The sequence below is a fragment of the Chiloscyllium punctatum genome, chromosome 16, assembly GCF_047496795.1.
Source record: "Chiloscyllium punctatum isolate Juve2018m chromosome 16, sChiPun1.3, whole genome shotgun sequence".
In the NCBI taxonomy this organism is placed as follows: Eukaryota; Metazoa; Chordata; class Chondrichthyes; order Orectolobiformes; family Hemiscylliidae; genus Chiloscyllium; species Chiloscyllium punctatum.
This window is the reverse complement of record NC_092754.1, coordinates 5497387-5517409: the sequence shown is the minus strand read 5'-3', so window position 1 is coordinate 5517409 and position 20023 is coordinate 5497387. Positions and strand designations below refer to the sequence as shown.

The following is a 20023-nucleotide window of genomic DNA, read 5'->3' as shown; positions in this document are numbered from 1 at the left end:
CAGTGCTTGGGAGCCTCCTGTGAAGCGCTTCTGTGCTGTTTCCTCCGGCATTTATAGTGGCCTGTCTCTGCCGCTTCCAGCGGACAGCTGGAACTGACAACCGGAAGCGGCAGAGACAAGCCACTATAAATGCCGGAGGAAACATCACAGAAGCGCTTCACAGGAGGGTCCCAAGCACTGAGGATGTCACCTAGACAGGGGACGAAACGTTTGCAAGACAAATTCCCAGCTCGGCGAACAGAACCACAACAGGTATTTATGACAGTAGTGTGTAGTCAAGAAATAACTAATATGATTTTGTCTTGTTTCTGAGCCACTCCATCATCTCTAACTCAGAGTGATTTTTGTCACCACATTCCCCATTGCCTCAGATTTAAAACTCTCATCCATTTGTTTAAACTCCTTAATCCACATGCTACGTTTTACTTCTATGACCCGTTTCAGCCCTTCATTCTCCCATCTCTTATTAAAGAGGTGAAGTTGATTGTGAATTCATTCTACTTCATAATGATTGATGTAAATGTGCAAGAAATATCTTCATTAAGTACTTGGCCATTTGCTGTAACACTGGCTGACATGGCTGTGTCTAATTTTAATTGCTTCTTCTGTGAAGCCTTTCAGACTTCATTCTGGTAAGGATGTTATATAAGTCCACGTTGGTAAGGGCTGCCCAATATCTGTGAAACTGTAACTCAGCAAAAGGCAGTGAGTTGAACAAGATGATAATTCTGTTTTTATTTCTATAACTTGTTGCAATGAGATAACATTGATGGCTTATTACAGGATTTTTCTGCACGGCTACAGAACATTGAATTTTGTGTTGTCCATATAGGTTGGAGGTTCCTTACATAATTCCAGCTGCACTTTTACCTTCAAAGGCAGGAAGGGAACCTTGTCCTTCTGCATTTCTTATGTCTTCGTTTCAGAGCAATTTCTGGACATTTTCAGGATGGTTAGCTCCAGTTAGCCAGAAATATTGTTACATGGGTGGATCATCAGGAAGGCAAGCTCTGAAAAAGTGCCTGGGAAAGCAGCTTTAAGCAAAGTCACAGCCTCTTGATGCAGGGCTGACCTTATGGTGGGTGTGTTCAGATCTGAATGCAATAAAAATAAATTAAACACTTAGATTCAATGTAAAATGTCCCATGAAAGGGATAAGTACCACCCGTTGAATAGCAGCCTTATGTTGATAAAGCAGGTATTCACAGAGTGGGAAAAATTCTCCTTTTCTAAATTAAACTAGTCTCCCTTTCTTTTTAACAAAAGTGAAATAGTCCAACTGTCTGCACTTGACGTCAGGATGGCACTGAGCAAAATATTTACCAACAAACATTTTTTTTTGAAAGACCTCGATTTATTTACTTCAGGGAGCAATTGATCATTGAAAATCCATGAGTTACTGGAGTTAAATTCTGGAGAACATAAAATTTATTTTGTAAGACTGTTGAGTCACAAATGTCATTTCTACTTTTCTTGATTAAAAATGATCCACAGCAGAGGCTTCACATGTTACAGATGAAATAATAGTTTGCAAATTTTAAAACAAAGATTTGTTTTGCAAAAGGCCTTTCATTGTAACTTAAACAACAGACTAATGCAGACTGCTATGAATATTAAAAGAAAAACTTGATGCAAATTAAAATAGTTACCTGAAAACTATTATACGTTAAATTAGCATATTTCATTCAAAAGGAAAATTGCCATCCCTGTGTGCACCTCTTTGACTCCATATTAGGAACATAGGAACAGGAGTAGACTATTCAGCCCCTCGAGCCTGTTCCACCATTCAGTGAGGTCATGGCTGATCTTAATACTTTAGCTATGATCTATCTCAGATTTAAAATTCACTATTTGAAAAATGATTTAATTTGTGCACGTTTTCATAGATACATAATATCATCTGTGTCAGAAATGTCATCTAACATGTGTTATATGCCTTTCCCAGCACTGCCTCTTGGGAGGTTTTCCAGTGCTTTGTGTAATTACAAATCGGAATAACAAGACGGAGCAGCAAGAATATATTTTAATCAGTACATCGTTGCAATCTGAAAAGCTCTGCCTAAAAGGGGAATGGAAGCAGATTCAAGAGTACAAGGGAGTTGGGTTAATGGTTGAAAAATATTTGTAGAGCTGTGTGGGAGAAAGCAGGGATGTCAGACTCTGATCACCCTTTTAGGTATGATGGCCCAGAATGGTCTCCTCCTCCTGTGTGATGCTGTGTGAATAATTGTTTTACACAATGTAGTTTAATAAAAAAGAAACTGTGTGTTCTTTGAGAGGAATTATGGGAGGAAGAGTGAGTGACCGTTGACAATATTTCCACTTTTTCCCACATTATACCTACATCCTTCAGTTCCCTAAGAGCACAAAAAATCTGCACAGAGACTGTGCAGCCAATCTCCTCCAGGCCAGAGAGTTCCAAAGATCCACAACTTGCCCTGAGTGAGGCAATCTCTCCTGATCTGTCCTAGCTAATGAGAACAAGATCATAGGTGGGAAGTTTTCATTGCAAAGAGCATAAGTAGTTAATTCCGATATATGGGATTAACTGCATACTGCAAATGCTAATGGTCCACTCAGTGTTAAATGTCCCCAGCTGTGGCCCAGAAGTCCCACTGTTGCATGGCAGTTTTTGGAACCTTTGTTACAGAGGGTTATGGTGGCTGAGCAAGTGCAGGATTCACTGGCCTCTGTTTTCTTAAGCATCTTAAATAAAGCACCTCAGCTCAGATAGTTGAATGCCTTGGTGAGGTCAATAAAGGCACTTCATGGAGGGTCTCCTTTGACCACAACATGTCAGTCTGACAGCTGCAAGTGAAAGAATCAGGCCAAATATGGATCTCCCAATTCTAAAAACCAGACTGGGAACCTGGTTGGACTGGTTGAACTGAGAAGGTAATAGGGAACCAGATACTAGAATCCAAGTCGGGAAAATAACTTTAGGGATGGCACTGCTGCAAAAAGACAGGAACATTCCAAACTTATGCTCAGATGTAATGAGGGGTCGGTTAGCTCAGTTGGCTGGATGGTTAGTTTACAATGCAGTGTGACACCAACAACGTGGGTCCAGTTCCACCACTGGTTGAGGCTACCATGAAGGTCTATCCTTCTCAACCTCTCCCCTCACCTGAGGCGTGGGGATCCTCATGTTAAGCCACACCTGTTGTCTCTCACTAATGAGAGAGCAGCTATATGGTCCTCTGGGACTATAGTGACTTTACATTTTCTTTTTTGAAATTAGATAGCAACTAAGAATTACTTCAGTTCCTCTTTGCCCCTGCAAATAATTGATCCTGGTTTTAGAACATAAGAACTAGGAGCAGGACTAGGCTATCCGGCCCTTCGAGCCTGCCCCACCATTCAGTGAGATCATGACTGATCTTTCCATGGACTCGGCTCCATTTACCTGCCCTCACACCAGAACTCTTAATTCCTTTACGTTTCAAAAAAGATCTACCTTAGCTTTAAAAGCTTTTACTGAAGTAGAGTCGACTACTTCCCCGGGCAAGGAATTCCATAGATTCACAACTCTCTGGGTGAAGCAGTTTCTTCTCAATTCAGTCCTAAATCTGGTTCCTCTAATCTTGAGGCTATGCCCTCTTGTCCGAGCTTCACCTGCCATTGGAAATATCCTACTTTCTATCTTATCGATTCCCTTCATAATCATCTACGTTTCTGTAAGATTCCCCACTCATTCTTCTAAATTCCAATGAATACAATCCCAGTCTACTCAGTCTCTCCTCATAAGCCAACCCCCTCCACTCCGGAATCAGCCCAGTGAACCTCCTCTGCACCCCCTCCAGTGCCAGTACATTCTTTCTCAAGTAAGGAGACCACAACTGCATGCAGAACTCCAGGTATGGCCTCACCAGCACCTTGTAAAGCTGCAACATAACGTCCCTGCTTTTAAACTCAACCCCTTTAGCAATGAAGGACAAAATTCCATTTGCCTTCCTAATTATTTGTACTTGCAGGCCACCCTTCTGGGATTCATGCACAAGGACATCCAGGTCTCTCTGCATAGCAGCATTCTGCAACTTCTTACCACTCAAGTAATAATCCTTTTTACTGTTACTCCTACCAAAATGGATGACTTCACATTTATTAACATTGTACTCCACCTGCCAGATCTTTGCCCGCTCAGTCAATGTGTCTATGTTCCTCTGCAAAGTTTCACAGTCCTCTGCACACTTTGCTCTGCCACTTTAGCTTAGTAACATCTGTTTGACACCGTACACATGATCCCACCGCCGACCATCTATATAAATTGTAAATAATTGAGGTCCCAACACCGATTCATGAGGCAAACCTCAGTTTTAGTCTGTATTGAAATGATTTTTTTTTGTGGGTGGCTGAATGTAGATGCTTGCTTCAGCAGTGATGCTTCCACAGTCCAATAACAAATAAACCTTCCTATTCTGAGGATGAACCGTGACTGGACATCAAATCAGGAAGTTGTCTGTGCTCGTGATACTGCAACCCAGTGAGAGTAGCCAATTTTGGGGAGGAGGGTAAGCTGATCAGTCCAAAAATAGTTTAGATTCACAATGTATCTTTTTTATATTCTTGGATCAGACTGGTAAAACTGAGCAGTATTTTTGTTTTGGTCACTACCTCACATACAGAGAGTTCTGTTCAAAATGCCAGTTCTGAAGTGTGCTGCCAGCATTTATGTTTTTATTTTAAACCCAGTGTATATTATGTTGTCGCTATGAACTTCTAAGAGCATTGCATTCCCAGAAAAGACCTGTCATATCCTTGTCTCAGATTAGTAATTAGAATGTCTCTGTGAAAATGCTGATTGTCACGTTTTGGTTTTTCTCCACTCAGTGGTTTTATATTTAAAACTGACCACTATTGCTTGTATTCCCTTCTCCCTCCAGGAGTTTTTATCGGTTTGAGGCTGTTTGGGATAGCTCTCTGCACAACTCCCTGCTCCTAAACCGTGTGACGCCGTATGGTGAAAGAATCTACATGACCCTTTCTGCCTATCTGGAGGTTTGTCTCTTAACTGTTTCTAACAAATCAGCAATGTGTTCTGATAACCATTGGCTTCATCTTGTAACAGTTCAAATGTAAGAAAGATCGACATTTTCTCCTTGCGCCGATTTCTTTCATTCAGAAATGGAAATTGGGTATTATTTTTTGGAATGCACAGATGACAATTTCTTTACAGAAACGAGCCAATTTCTTTGATATCACACATCGGATCTTGACTTCAAGTCTAGTTTGCAGGTGAAGTGTAATTGGTGATAGGTTGGTAACTGGAACAAGGCTATAAAATGGAAGGTGCAGGTCTGTAATATAAAATACTCAATGAAACCTAATATATGATCTTTGCATTTTTCCAATACTGTGATCAGTAAGTCATACAACTTTGATCAATTTGAGAAACAGAATTGGTTTTGTTTGGCATATGAAGTCTCTTTAAATTGCACCTTCCAAATTCACAATCTCTTCCACCTAGAAAGACTACATCCTGTAAGTACCCCCTTATCCTGATTTGGAAATATGTCATTGGCTGGGTCAAAATCCTAAGACTCCCTCCCTAGCGATTGTATGGGTATCCCTACACATCATAGACTAAAGTGGTTCAAGAGAACAGTTCACTGCTATCTTCTCAAGGACTTATGGGAGTGGACAGTAAATGCTAGACACGAATGAATAAAATAAATGATAGATTTTTTTGTGGTGAAGATGTAGTGAGTTGCAAATTTATTTAGAGTCTACATTTTTGGGATGTTGAAATACCATTACTCAATATACAAAAATGTAGCGTGAGTTCAAAAGCTCCTCATGTTGAGTGTAAAATCTAGCAATCTCTTGTAACCGACCTGTTTTCCTGGAACTATGATTGCAAAAGTATAGTTCAAAAAATTATCTCTGTACTCCGACCAAATGCCTACAACATGAGTTGGTCATCTTGCTTTACTGACACAGGCCATTTGGCCCAACAAGTCCGCACTGACCTTCCAGAGAGTAACCCACCCAGACCCATTCTCCTACCCTATTACTCTACATTTACCCCTGACTAATGCACCTAACCTGCACATCCCTGAACACTTTGGACAACTTAGCATGGTCAATTCACCTGACCTGCACATCTTTGGATTGTGGGAGGAAACTGGAGGACCCGGAGGAAACCCACGCAGACATGGGGAGAATTTGCAAACTCAACACAGAGTTGCCGGAGGCTGGAATTGAACCTGGGTCTCTGGCACTGTGAGGCAGCAGTGCTAACCACTGAGACACTGTGCTGCCCAATTCTGCCTAACTTTCTTGTGGCTTATTTTTCAGGAAATTTTCAGTGCAGCTGCTGCATTCCTTGTTGCATTCTTAGAATTTCTAGGTGTGGAAAATGCCACTCAGTCTCCACACAGATCCACCCCCCCCCCCCCCGCCCCCACAAGGTGCTGTGAGGCAGCAGCACAAAGCACTGAACCACCATGCCCACCCATTGTAAGAAGTTCAGTCCTGCTGTTAAATCAGGATTAAATCGATAGTAATCCCAAACTCTCTCACTGAGATAAGTGCAACCTTATTAAACCGATGTACTCTTTTTTAAAAAATGCAAAGAACTGTAGATGCTGGAAATTAGAAACAAAAACAGAAATTGCTGGAGAAAGTCAGCAGGTCTGGCAGCATTTGTGGAGAGTAAGCAGGGTTAACATTTTTCGTCCAGTAATCCACCTCCAGAAGAAGGGTCATTGGCACAAAACATTACCTCAGTTGTCTTTCTCTCACTGGTTTAACACCATCTGATTCACCACTCATGTACTGTGTAGCTTTGATTTGCCAATCATCTTTTATGGGTGCAATTATGTTGGTTTGCTAAATTGATTTTGTTTTTGGTGCGCACGCGTTGGCATTTTAACTCAGAATTTAATTTGTTTCTGCATCTTTTAATCTTCCAGCTTGACCATTGTATCCAACCTGCAGTCATCACCAAGGATATCTGTATGATCTTCTACTCCCGGGATGCCAAGATCTCACCTCCACGGTCGCTGCGTAATTTGTTTGGAAGTGGCTATGCAAAGACACCTGACTGGTACGTGAGCCTTTCGAGATTAAACACATAAAGACACTCAATGGGGATTTAAAATGTTACCAATAGGAGAATAAATTCAGAGAAATGCAATCCTGTCCTTTCATGGGATGTGGGTGACACTATCCAGACCAGGATTTGATACCATCCATAAATGCCCTGGAACTGAATGGCTCAATGCGTCATTTCAGAAGGCAGTTAATTATAAATTGACCTAGAGTTACACACAGATCAGACGAGGTAGGGATGGCTTGTTTCCATAATGGGTATTAGTGAACCAGTTGGAGTTTTACATCAATTTATGCTCATTTCTTGATTGAATTTAAATTTCATCATGAAACTAGTTTCCGTTTCCTTCCGTGGTGGAATTTGAGCCAGGGCGTTGGCCTGGGACACTATACTACTAATGATATTGTCACTGCCTTGCCCTAGCTTAGCCCAGTCACCGCCATAAGAAACTGAGGGAAGCCAATCAGCTCCACTATTCAAAGAGATTATGGTTGCTCAGATCCTTAACTCCACTTTCCTGCCTTTTCCCAGAACTTCACAGATTCCCTTACAGATTAAGACCCCCTCTATTGCAGCCATGAATATTCTTAATGATCCAGCCTCAACTGCCTTTGTGGTAAAGAATTACACAGAATTTCTGAGAGAAAAGTAATTCCTCCTCATCTGTGTCTTCAATGTGCCTCCCTTTATTCTGACATTTATGCCCCCTGCTCCGAGAAGGTGGGAAGTTCTGAGCTCAGTTGAGATTTTCATGAATGTCTCGGCTGATTATTTGGATAGACATGATGTGCAGGGATCTGGGGAGAAGGCTAGGAGGAAGTGAGGACTGCAGATGCTGGAGACCAGAGTTGAAAAATGTGGTGCTGGAAAAACACAGCAGGTCAGGCAGCATCTGAGGAGCAGGAGAATCGACGTTTCAGACATAAGCCCTTTTTCAGGAATGAGGCTGGTGTGCCAAGCGGGCTGAGATAAAGGGTAGGGGGGAGGGAATTTGCGGGAGGGGCACTGGGAATATGATAGGTGGAAGGAGGTGAGGGTGATAGGCCGGAGAGGAGGTGGGGGCGGAGAGGTCGGGAAGAAGATTGCAGGTCAAGAGGGCGGTGCTGAGTCTGAGGGTTGGGACTGAGATAAGGTGGGGGGAGGGGAAATGAGAAAGCTGGAGAAATCTACATTCATCCCTTGTGGTTGGAGGGTTCCTAGGCGGAAGATGAGGTGCTCTTCCTCCAGGCGTCGTGTGGTCAGGGTCTGGCGATGGAGGAGGCCAAGGACCTGCATGTCCTTGGCGGAGTGGGAGGGGGAATTTAAAGTGTTCAGCCATGGGGCGGTTGGGTTGGTTGGTGCAGGTGTCCCAGAGGTGTTCCCTGAAACGTTCTGCAAGTAGGCGGCCTGTCTCCCCAATGTGTAGGAGGCCACATCGGGTGCAACGGATACAGTAAATGACGTGTGTGGAACTGCAGGTGAATTTGCGACGGATATGGAAGGATCCAGTGGGGCCTTGGAGGGAGGTGAGGGCGCAAGTTTTGCACTTCTTGTGGTTGCAGGGGAAGGTGCCGGGAGTGGAGGTTGGGTTGGTGGGGGGTGTGGACCTGATGGAGCCGCGGAGGGAGTGGTCTCTCCGGAACGCTGATAGGGGTGGGGAGGGAAATATATCCCTGGTGGTGGGGTCTGTTTGGAGGTGGCGGAAATGAATGTAGATTTCTCCAGCTTCCTCATTTCCTCTCACCCCCACCTTATCTCAGTCCCAACACTCCAATTCAGCACCGCCCTCTTGACCTGCAATCTTCTTCCCGACCTCTCCGCCCCCACCCCCTCTCCGGCCTATCACCCTCACCTCCTTCCACCTATCGTATTCCCAGCGCCTCTCTCCCCTACCCTTTATCCCAGCCCACTTGGCACACCAGCCTCATTCCTGAAGAAGGGCTTATGCCTGAAACGTCGATTCTCCTGCTCCTTGGATGCTGCCTGACCTGCTGTGTTTTTCCAGCACCACATTTTTCAACTCTGGGGAGAAGGCAGCAATTTGGCAATGGGGGAATCGAACTGTGCAGGCACGATGTAACAATTCAATGTGTCTTGAGGTTATCCCACAAAGGGAAACCCACCTTTCTGCATCTACCATATCAAGTTCCCTGTTCCACTATCTTTTATGTTTTAATAAGCCCCTCTCTCCTTCTAAACGGCAATGAGTTCAAGCCCAATGTACTCAAACTCTCCTCATAAAGAAATCCCTCCAACTCCAGGATCAACCTAGTGAACCTCCTCTGAACTGTCTCCCGTTCCTTAGATCCAAGGGACTGAAATGGTTTGCAGTATTTCGATGCAGCCTGACCAGTGCGTTTGTATAGTTTCACTAAGACCACCCTATGTTTGTGTTCTATGCCTATTGAAATGAATGGGAAACGGTCCATTTGCCCTCCCTTTTACATGATGGCCTTGGATGCTTGTTTTTTGAGATTTTTGCTTACAGACCCCCAAACCCCTATGCTGCAGCTTTCTGCAATATTTCCCCATTTAAATATTAATCGAAGAGTGTGGTGCTGGAAAAGCACAGCTGGTCAGACGACGTCTGAGGTGTGGAAGAATTGATGTTTTGGGCATAAGCCCTTCACCAGCTCATTCCTGATTAAGTGTGTATGCCCAAAACGTTGATTCTCCTGCTCCTCAGGCTGCCTGACCGGTTGTGCTTTTCGGGCACCACAGTCTTCGGCTCTGATCACCAGCATCTGTAGTCTTCACTTTCTCCCATTTAAGTATTTTTTAGTTCTTTGATTCTGCCTGTCAAAGTGCCTCACCTCACATTTTCCCAAGTTATGTTCTACCTGCCAAGATTTTGCTCACTCACCTGTCTATACCCCTCTCTACGTTCTTTGTGTCATGCACGCCACTTGCCTTGCCACACGTTAATATCATTCACAAGCTTGGAGCTAATATACTCACTTCCTTCATTCAAGTCATTAATATGGATATTGTAAATAATTGGCCCAGTACTGATCCATGTGGTACCCCATCAATTTCACATTTCCAGAAAATGCCTTCTTTATTCCAGTTGCGCTTTCTATCAGTTAGCCATTATTCTTTCCAACATTATGGGGTTCTTGTATTATTGAGTAACCTTATGTTGGAACCTTATTGAATGCCTTTTGAAAATCCAAATATATTCCATCCACTGGTTTCCCTTTATTCTGCTTGTTAACTCTGCAAGGAATTCGAAGAATTTTATCAATGGGCTATACGCTTGTTTTTTTTAAATATAAAATGACTTTTGATTGAAACGGTAATACTTTGGTAATCATTTTCTGTAATGTGAAGGGAGATACTGATGAGGATAAAAATATTTACTTGTTTTTCTTTGGTTTTGATTCAGTAACCGAGTGAGTGGAGTGTATGAGCTCAGCTTGTGCAAAATGGCTGACACAGGGAGCCCAGGTAAGTCCAAGATTTCAGTGGTCTTGTATCTGTTTATGCGATTCACCCCAGCCTTTGTCTGTCACTCCAGGTCTCTGGTTGGAATGGTAACTGATATTTATTTATGCTTTTGCTGAGGTTTGCGTTTTGCTGATGAGACTGTATTTTTGCCCATCCCTCGCTGACCTGATGAGTTTGGTGATTACCTTCTAGAGCTGCTGCTGTTATTGACGTTGGATTTGGTACCACCACTCGGGTTACTGGACTATTTCAGAGTCAATCACTGTGTTGCTGAAGTCATGCATGCCAACTTACATTGTCCAGCCCCTATCTCCTTCCCTGATGACCATTAGAGTCAAAGAGCTGCACCAGCACAGAAACAGACCCTTCGGTCCAACTCCTGCATGCTGACCAGTTATCCCAATCTAATCTAGTTCCATTTGCCAGCATTTGGCCCATATCCCTGTAAACCCTTCCTATTCATGCACCCATCCAGATTCCTTTTGAAATGTTGCAATTGTACCAGCCTCCACCACTTCCTCTGGCAGCTCATTCCATACATGTCCCACACTGTGTGAAAAAGTTGCCCCTTAGGTCCTTTTTATATCTTTCCTCTCTCACCCTAAACCTGTGCCCTCAAATTCTGGACTCCCCCACCCCAGGAAAAAGACCTGGTCTATTTATCCTATCCATGCCCCTCATGATTTTATAAACCTCTGAGGTCACCCCTCAGCCTTCGTTGCCCCAGGTAAAACAGCCCCAACCTATTCACCCTCTCCCTATAGCTCAAATCCTCCAACCCTGGCAACATTCTTGTAAATCTTTTCTGAACCCTTTCAAGTTTCACAACATCTTTCCGATAGGAAGGAGACCAGAATTGCACACGATATTCCAAAAGTGGCCTAACCAATGCCCTGTACAGCTGCAATGTGACCTCCCAACTCCTGTATTCAATACTCTGACCAATAAAGGAAAGCATACCAAACTCCTCCTCCACTAGCACTGCAAGGTCTCCTTGTTCAGCAACACTCCCCAGGACCTTACCATTAAGTGTATAAGTCCTGCTAAGAATTGCTTTCCCAAAGTGCAGCACCACACATTTTCTGAATTAAACTCCATTTGCCACTTCTCAGCCCATTGGCCCATCTGATCAAGGTCCTGTTATAATCTGAGATAACCTTTTTCGCTGTCCACGACACCTCCAATTTTGGTGTCATTTGCAAACTTACTAACTACCAGCTTGTTGTTTGTTACCTGACTCTTTTTTTCCCAAGCTGAATTCAATTTCTCACACTGCTCTGATGGGATTTAAATTCACTTTCTCAGAATTATGGCACTCGTTGAATGGGGAGCATTGACAGACTCAGTGTGACCATTGTAATAGAATTTTGTTTCAAACTGATATCACTTCCATGTAACCCGTCAGGGTACTTAGCTGCTGTTTATGGCTCTCGGGATTTAATTTCCTTCAAGCCAGCAGGACACCTGCCACAGTGACAGCCTCACACAGGCATCTCAAAATATCAAAGCCAATTAAATCCATTTGATCAATAAAATGACTTCCTGACTTATCTCTGAACCTCAGCTGTGCTGAAAGAACAGATGTACCATGACAGTATAGATGACATACCTTTAATGGCACAGTATGTGCTTTCTCACACTATTATTAGAAGTCTGGAGAGATTTTCCTGTACATTTTTTGCAGTTGAAATGGAATTAAGCAAGATTCTTGTATTGCTTTAGTTTGAGTATATTTGTAACCAGTGCCTCTTTTCATCGGATGAACTTTGTTCTCTACCCCAGTTACTTTCCACAGGGAATTGTGAACACGTTATATCACAGAGCAGCATATTAGGGAGAAAATCAATTAAGGAAATATGATCTCCTTTGAAATATATTTTCAGGAAATATATTGACCTGTGGTTATTCACAAAAGATTGACTTCAAATCATCATCATGTGCATCACGAGTGTCAGCTCGTTACAATTTTTAGAAATATCAAAGCACTTAATTGATTTTGGTGCAGGGCACAGTAGGCTGTTTTACACACCCATATTAATGTGTCAAATTAACCAGAAAAAGACTTTCAGAGATTTATAAAGATTTCATTGTAAATCTATAATGTCATACACATCATCTAGTCTTAGAATATTGCAGCACTCGGGCCTTTCAGTTTATTGTGTCTGCATTGGCTATCCGATACCTATCTACACTAATCTGATTTCCCAGCAGTTGGCCTGTACAATTTGAGTGCTTTGGCTTTTCAAATATTCATCTAAATCTACTAAATCTGTGATGAGTGAATGAGAGAGCGGCCCTATGGTCCTCCTGGGTAACAGATCCTAGAATTCCCTACAGTGTGGAAGTAGACTGTTCAGCTCATCGTGCGTACACTGACCCTCCAAAGAACATCCCATGCAAGACTTTCTGGTCCAGAAGTAGGAATGCAACCCCTGCACCACTAAGGTCCCTTAAGAACTTGATTCTTAAATGCAAAAGACCAATGAGAAATTTGGAATATTGGTTTATTGCTTTACATTTATATTTTCTTTGGCTTTTTTTTTTAAAAAAGATTGATTCGTGTCATTCTAGTGGCTAGGCAGAACAGGGAAATACAGAGAGGTTACTCAGCCTGTCATTCTGTTGCTGTCTCCATTCATCCTCAGTAGTCTGTCGCTGATTGACAAAAACAAGCTGGGCTAGATGAAATGTAGGCTGCTAGGAATGTAGCTGGCGTCTATTATAGTCTACCAAGTGTCAGTGGGCTGTCCAGGAAAAATAATTGTTAATTGAATTATTGATTTTCTACCTTGAGTGATGACTCAAATTCTTGAAATATTTAAGTTTTATTGTGGATGACAAAATTATATAGTTGTGAAATGAAAGCAGAAAGTGCAGAGGAAACTGAGCAGGTCTGACAGCATCTGTGGAACATAAGAACTAGGAGCAAGAGAAGGCCGTCCGGCCCTTCGAGCCTGTTCACCATTCGATAAGATCACGGCTGATCTTTTCATGGACTGAGAGCCACTTAGCTGCCCACTCACTGTATCCCTTAATTCCTTTATTGTTCAGAAAAAAAAATCTACCTTAGCTTTAAAAATGTTTAATGAAGTAGAATCAACTACTTCCCTGGGTAAGGAATTCCATAGATTAACAACCCTCTGGGTGAAGAAATTCCTTCTCAATTCAGTCCTAAATCTGCTCCCTCTAATCTTGAGGCTTTGCCCTCTTGTCCTAGTTTCACCTGCCAGTGGAAACATCCTCTCTACTTCTATCTTGTCCATTCCCTTCATAATTTTATATGTTTCTATAAGATTCCCCCCCCCCCCCTACTCTTCGAAATTCCAATGAATATAATCCCAATCTACTCAATCGCTCTTCATAAGCTAACTGCCTCAACTCTGGAATCAACCTAGTGAACCCTCTCCAGTGCCAGTACATACATTCATGTAAGGAGACCAAAACTGTACACAGTATTCCAGGTGTGGCCTCACGAGCACCCTGGACAGCTACAACATAACCTCCCTGCTTATAAACTCAATCCCTTTAGCAACGAAGGACAAAATTCCATTTGCCTTCCTAATTACTTATTGAACCTGCAGACCAACCTTTTGTGGTTTGTTGTCAAGGACACCCCACGTCCCTCTGCATAGCACATGCTGCAACTTTTTACCATTACTGTTACTTCTAACAAAATGGATGACTTCACATTGTATTCCATCTGCCAGACCTTTGCCCGCCCACTCAATGTATCTATGTTCTTCTGCAAAATTTCACAGTCCTCTGCACACTTTGCTCTGCCACTCATCTTTGTGTCATCTGCAAACTTTGACACGCTACACGTGGTCCCCAACTCCAAAGTTGTGATCCCTGAGACAAACCACGAGTCACTGATTGTCAGCCAGAATAACACTCATTTATCCCCACTCTTTGCTTCCTGTTGGTCAACCAATTCTCTATCCATGCTAATACTTTACCCATAATGCCATGCATCCTTATCTTATGCAGCAGTGTCTTGTGTGGCACCTTGTTGAAGGCCTTTTGAAAATCTAGGTACACTACATCCATTGGGTTCCCATTGTCCACCTTGCTCGTAATGTCTTCATTGAATTGATACACAGGGTGAGATACAGAGTTGGCAGTGGCAGGACCATCAAAGCAATACACTTTTTTTCGCTGTGCAATCATGTAATTCCTGGGAGAGGCACACGCACATAAATAAATTCTGATCCAGTGAAGGAATGAGCAGTGTGTAAAATTCTTCTCCATATTCCTCAGACAATTTAAACCAAATCTGGAGAAGCACACCTTATCTATATTAGAAAACATTGAACGTAATTATTCAATCTCTCCCCAACTCAGGAAATAGTCTTGTCCCCTACATGAAGACATACACGGCATCAAAATGCACAACAACAATCAGCGCTAACTTCACGGGCTCACTATTCTCTCTATCATTGCCATTCCTGTTTAACATCTTAATTTATTTGCAACGTCAATTACTTAGTGTGCAAGTTCCAGGTCCCAGCATTTCTGTATCAAAACTTTTCTGCTCTTTTTCTCACTATTTTTATGGGTCGGCGTTTTTGTTTTAATTGGTATTTATTGGCTTGCATTTGGTGAATTGAATTTTTAAAAATTTAGAACACGATAAGCTCTTTCTTTAAGTTAATCTGTTTGTATTTATTTGGAAAGGTTTAGCTAGCCTTTCAACATCATTTCAGTCACTGGTATGTGCTTGAACTTTGGGTCTGCTTTAGTTTGATCATGGCACCAATTCATTCTGCCATCCTGACGATGGGTTACACCCGAAACATTGAGTTCTGCCCCTCCTGATGCTGCCTGGCTTGCTGTGTTCTTCCAGCCTCCTGCTTATTAATGTACATTCCAGCAGCCTTTCATTTGGAGAATGGGTACACATTACAATTGGAAAGTTCAAAGGTAACCTACTTAGGCATTGGCGTGATCTAGAAAGATCTGTGCTGCCTGCAGTATTTCACAAAATGTGTTTCTGGCCGTGGATTTATTTGAGGGGAACCTGGATAAAAATGTGAGGGGGAAAGAAATGGCTATTGATAGGGATTGTTGTAAATCAGGGTAGGAGGAGGCTTACATGGAACATGAACACAGTCAGCAGCTGGTGGATGTTGGGGGGGTCATTGAATATTTTTAAGTCAGAGCTGGATAGATACGTTAGACAGAGGACTCGGGAGTTATTGGGTAAATACGAATAAAATTCAAAACCAGACTGAACAACTATGATCTTATTGATAGGTGGAACAGGCTTGAGGGGCCACATTGTCTACTTCTGCTATTTTATGTGCTCTTATGAAGCAGCACTTTCTGTTCTGCAAATTCGGTGCTGCACTTTGCCTCATAGTAGACAGAGTTAGTTATCCACAAATATCCCTGCTCCACATACAATCCCTATAGTATAGAAGCAGGCCATTGAGTCCACTTCAACCCTTAGAAAAGCACCCCACCAAGACTGAACCCTATCCTATCCCCATAACCCTGCATTTTCCAATAGTTAATCCACCTAGCCTGCACATCCCTGAACACTACAGGCAATTTAGCATGGTCAATCCACCTAACCTGTACATCTTTGGCCTGAGAGGAAATCTGAGCACCCGGAGGAAATCTGTGGAGAATATACAAACTCGGCACAGACAGTCGCCCGAGGCTGGAATTGAACCCAGGTCCCTGGTGTTCTGAGGCAGCAGTGCTAACCACTGAGCAACCGTGCTGCCTAATGGATTGGAAAAATATGATCAGAAAACGCCATTGGTGAACTCCGTTTCAATTCTTGTCCCTCCACGTCTGTGCAGATGAAAATAAGTTTATTAGAATTATGGTCGCGTTTGTGCAACCTGAACAGTTTTTAACATAGGTGGAATAATAATTTCTCCTTCTTCTCCAGGAATGCAAAGAAGGAGGAGAAAGATTTTGGACACCTCTGTTGCCTACGTACGAGGGGAAGAGAATCTAGCAGGTTGGAGACCCCGTGGGGACAGCCTCATCCTTGAACACCAGTGGGAACTGGAGAAACTGGATCTCTTGCATGAGGTAAACAAAAGGGAACACTGGATACTGGAAAACCAATGGAAAATACTGAAAACTCTCAGCTGGCCAGGCAATATCAGTGGGAAGAAAACTCTAGCTATCATTGCAGGGTGATGTCTTTCACAGAACCGGTGTCTAGGTGACCTCGAATGGGTTAGAATATCCTTTATTGTCACATGTGCTCAAGTACAGGGGTACAGTGAAACGCTTACAATGTGCCCCTTATGGCACCATCTTCGTTATAAAGTATCGAGGTAGGACCCTTAGATACATAAAAAGGACAAGATGCATCACCTTACAGTGATTCATAATATAAGACATTGGGTTAAGAGGGTAAACAATTACAGTCAGATAAACAAATTGCAGATAAATGGCACATCGCAGTGGCACAGTGCAGGGGCTTCCAAACATGGTCTGACCAACCTCTCACGCCACTGACCACCTGTGCTAGGCCTCCAGCCCACTCTGCTCCAGCTCACAGCACTAAAGCAGATTACATTTTGAAGTTATTTTAGTTTGCAGCAGTGACCTGAAAGAAGATAATTGTTCCCTCTCCTTGAGCCCTACTTTGGAATTCAGTAGATGATAAGTTTATTTCTTTCAAGTAATTATTGTGTGTGTCTGTCTGTGTGTGTCTGTCTGTGTCTGTCTGTCTGTCTGTGTCTGTCTGTCTGTGTGTGTCTGTCTGTCTGTGTGTGTCTGTCTGTCTGTGTGTGTCTGTCTGTCTGTGTGTGTGTGTCTGTCTGTCTGTCTGTGTGTGTCTGTCTGTGTGTGTCTGTCTGTGTGTGTCTGTCTGTGTGTCAGAACCAATGGTAAAGATAATTGTTAAAGTACTGTTTTGCTCTTTGATTCTGGTAATGCTTCACACATTTCAGTTATCCGGCTACTCCATACTAAATGTTTATTTAAAAACTGTCTTTGAAGATGTTAAAAGCAGGTGCAGTCAAGTATGAGACCCTATTAGGAATTTTCTCCACACAAGTAAAGACAGTTCTTTCACTTCCTCCTTATCTGTAAGATAAACAGTGAAGCTATCTGCTTCAACCCCTGTATCCATTTCTCAGTCTCTCCTTTGTTCGGTAGGCAACACTGGAAATGAACCAGCAATGCTTGAGTCCTGAAGCCTTTCCTGTAAATGATTGGGTCGATGATGCCATTTAATGCCAGCACAGCTCCAGTATATTTTTGCTTGGAGCATTAGGCTAGGAGTTTTTTTTAGGGCTCTTTTGGTTCAGTGATAGTGGCCGTATCTCTGAGCCAGGGGGTCTGGTTTCATGTCCTACCTGCCCCAGAGGTGTGTCATAACATCAGGTGGAATGGGAAAATATCTTAGGTTTGGGATTGACATATTCCCATATGGACTGAGGAACCTGTTTAATGAGACTCATGGCAATTATTGTTCCGTTAAGTTAGATGCTTTTTAAAAAAAAAAGAAAGGTTTTGGTACTCAAGGAGGCCACTTGGCCCATTGTGTTCATGCACCAGGGCAGCTCTTGGTCCTAGCTGACACCTCGCAGTACTGCAAACTTTGTGTAAACTGGCAAAAATTATGCACCTGAAAATACCAAGTGTCTAATGTATTATCGTGTTATCCTGAGTGGAGGATGTGAGTAAAAAGGATCTCTGCCAGTAAGTTTCATTTAAGTTATTATTTAAGTGATTCACACTGTAAATAAAATATAACTGTGATGTGTACGTCCCTTGTGTTGTGTTTCTATTGCTTAGTGAGTGTTTTAACATTGCTTATATGGACCTCTTGATGAACTGAATATTTGATCACCCTTGGTTCCATAGGTGATGGTTAATAAAAAGTTTGCTGTACATAGCCAAGTGCTTTTTAAATGTGATGATGGTTTCCGCTATTACTGTCCTTGCAGACCCCTCAACTCAGGCTTCGAGGGCCGAAGGGCCTGTTCCTAGGCTGCAAATTTTCTTTGTTTTAACTCTCTGGGTGGAAAACAAATTACTCTCCAATCTTGCAACAATTAACTAAATCTATGTCACTGGTTATTGTACCCTCTGCTAATGGGAATATCTTCCTTATTTGTGATTTTACACCTGATTTTGCCTACTTTGGTGTGGATTGTTCACCACTTGAGATTTATTTCTTTTACTTCCCATGTATATTGTTTTATAAAATTTGCCTCTGAGAGAGCCACAGATTCACTGGAATGTTATAGCATAGAACAAGGCCATTCTGCCTGCCACGACTATTTTGACTATCTGCAGGAACTTCTCAGCTTGTCCCACACCCCTGACCTTTTCCTGTCACCCTGGAAATCTTGCCTTGTGACAGATGAGCACAGGTGTTTCTCAGCATTATGCGTCTTTCCTTTCACTTGCGTTCAGTTGTGTGACCTGTTGCGTTCTTCCCAAGGTTGAGCGGACGCGCCATCTCCTGCTGCTGCGTGAGAAACTGGGCGAGACGACTTCTAAGTCTCTCTGCGATTCCATCTCGCCGAGTATGAGCAGTGGTACGCTCAGCACCTCCACCAGCATTTCCTCACAGATATCGACCACCACGTTTGAGAGCGCTGTCACGCCCAGCGAAAGCAGTGGGTACGACTCTGCTGACATCCAGAGCCTTGTCGATCGAGAGAAGGAGCTGGCAACCAAGGTATTTCAGAGCTGACAGGAGTCACTCATTGTGGGGTCTACGTCTGGTGGTTAAAGAATGAGTGTTCGTTGTGCAAAGTCAAAAAAGATTGATGCTTTGGTTTAGAACTTCGGCATAAGTCTGGGTACTTGATCCAGAGAACAAACGTGGAACTGGCGAATTTTGAGAAGATTTGTAGTTCAGGTTGAGGTTCTGGATATAGGTTTGCTCGATTCATTTTCAGATGTTTCGTTACCTTACTAGGTAACATCTTCAATGAGTTTCTAGATGAAGCCAGAGGTTCACTCATGATGTTACCTAGTATGGTGAGCAAACGTCAGAAAACGAACCTTCCTGCTCAGCGAGCAAACCTCCATCCAGAACTTGGAACTTTATTTTAGTGGAAGTTACCTTTAGAAGAAATCTTGTTTGTCTGCTTCTCTTCAAGAAAGTTTTATTCAATTGAAATTGAATGGCCTCTGCATTTATTTGGACTGCGGTGACCATTTCTTTCTGATCAGAAGTGATCGATTGTGAATTAAATGCCAGCATTTTATTGATTCCCTTAGCCCTCTCCCAAAATATTCCAAATTTTTTTTTTGTGTAGATTCAGTCATGGTTCCCCACACAGCATGTTCATAAGTTTACCTTACTATTTCTAGGGAAGCAGAGGACAGTGGGCAAACACATCCTCATTGACCCAGGAAACTAAAAAGACAATCAGCCTGGTTACTCTGGTACATCCTGCACTAGTTACAGTGACTTTTGGTGTAATCCTGAGAGCGAGTGATGTTTTTGTTTTTGCAACATATGAATTGGAAAGCTAACAATAAAACACTTTTTTGTTGTTTTAAATGAAACGTTCAAACTTGGTTTATTGCAAAAAAAAGGGGAAAATGGAGCAA

General features: G+C 42.6%; 1 protein-coding gene across 23 annotated transcripts in view; it reads left to right on the top strand.

The window, feature by feature from the left end:
• kif1b (kinesin family member 1B) overlaps positions 1-20023 on the top strand; it is a 218619-nt gene that overhangs the window by 185107 nt on the left and 13489 nt on the right. For all 23 annotated transcript variants that reach the window (XM_072586092.1, XM_072586091.1, XM_072586095.1 and 20 more), the window contains 5 exons: positions 4884-4998; positions 6915-7048; positions 10419-10480; positions 16380-16525; positions 18900-19139. In XM_072586092.1, coding sequence (XP_072442193.1) covers positions 4884-4998; positions 6915-7048; positions 10419-10480; positions 16380-16525; positions 18900-19139 — 697 coding nt within the window. The remainder of the gene's footprint in view (positions 1-4883; positions 4999-6914; positions 7049-10418; positions 10481-16379; positions 16526-18899; positions 19140-20023) is intronic.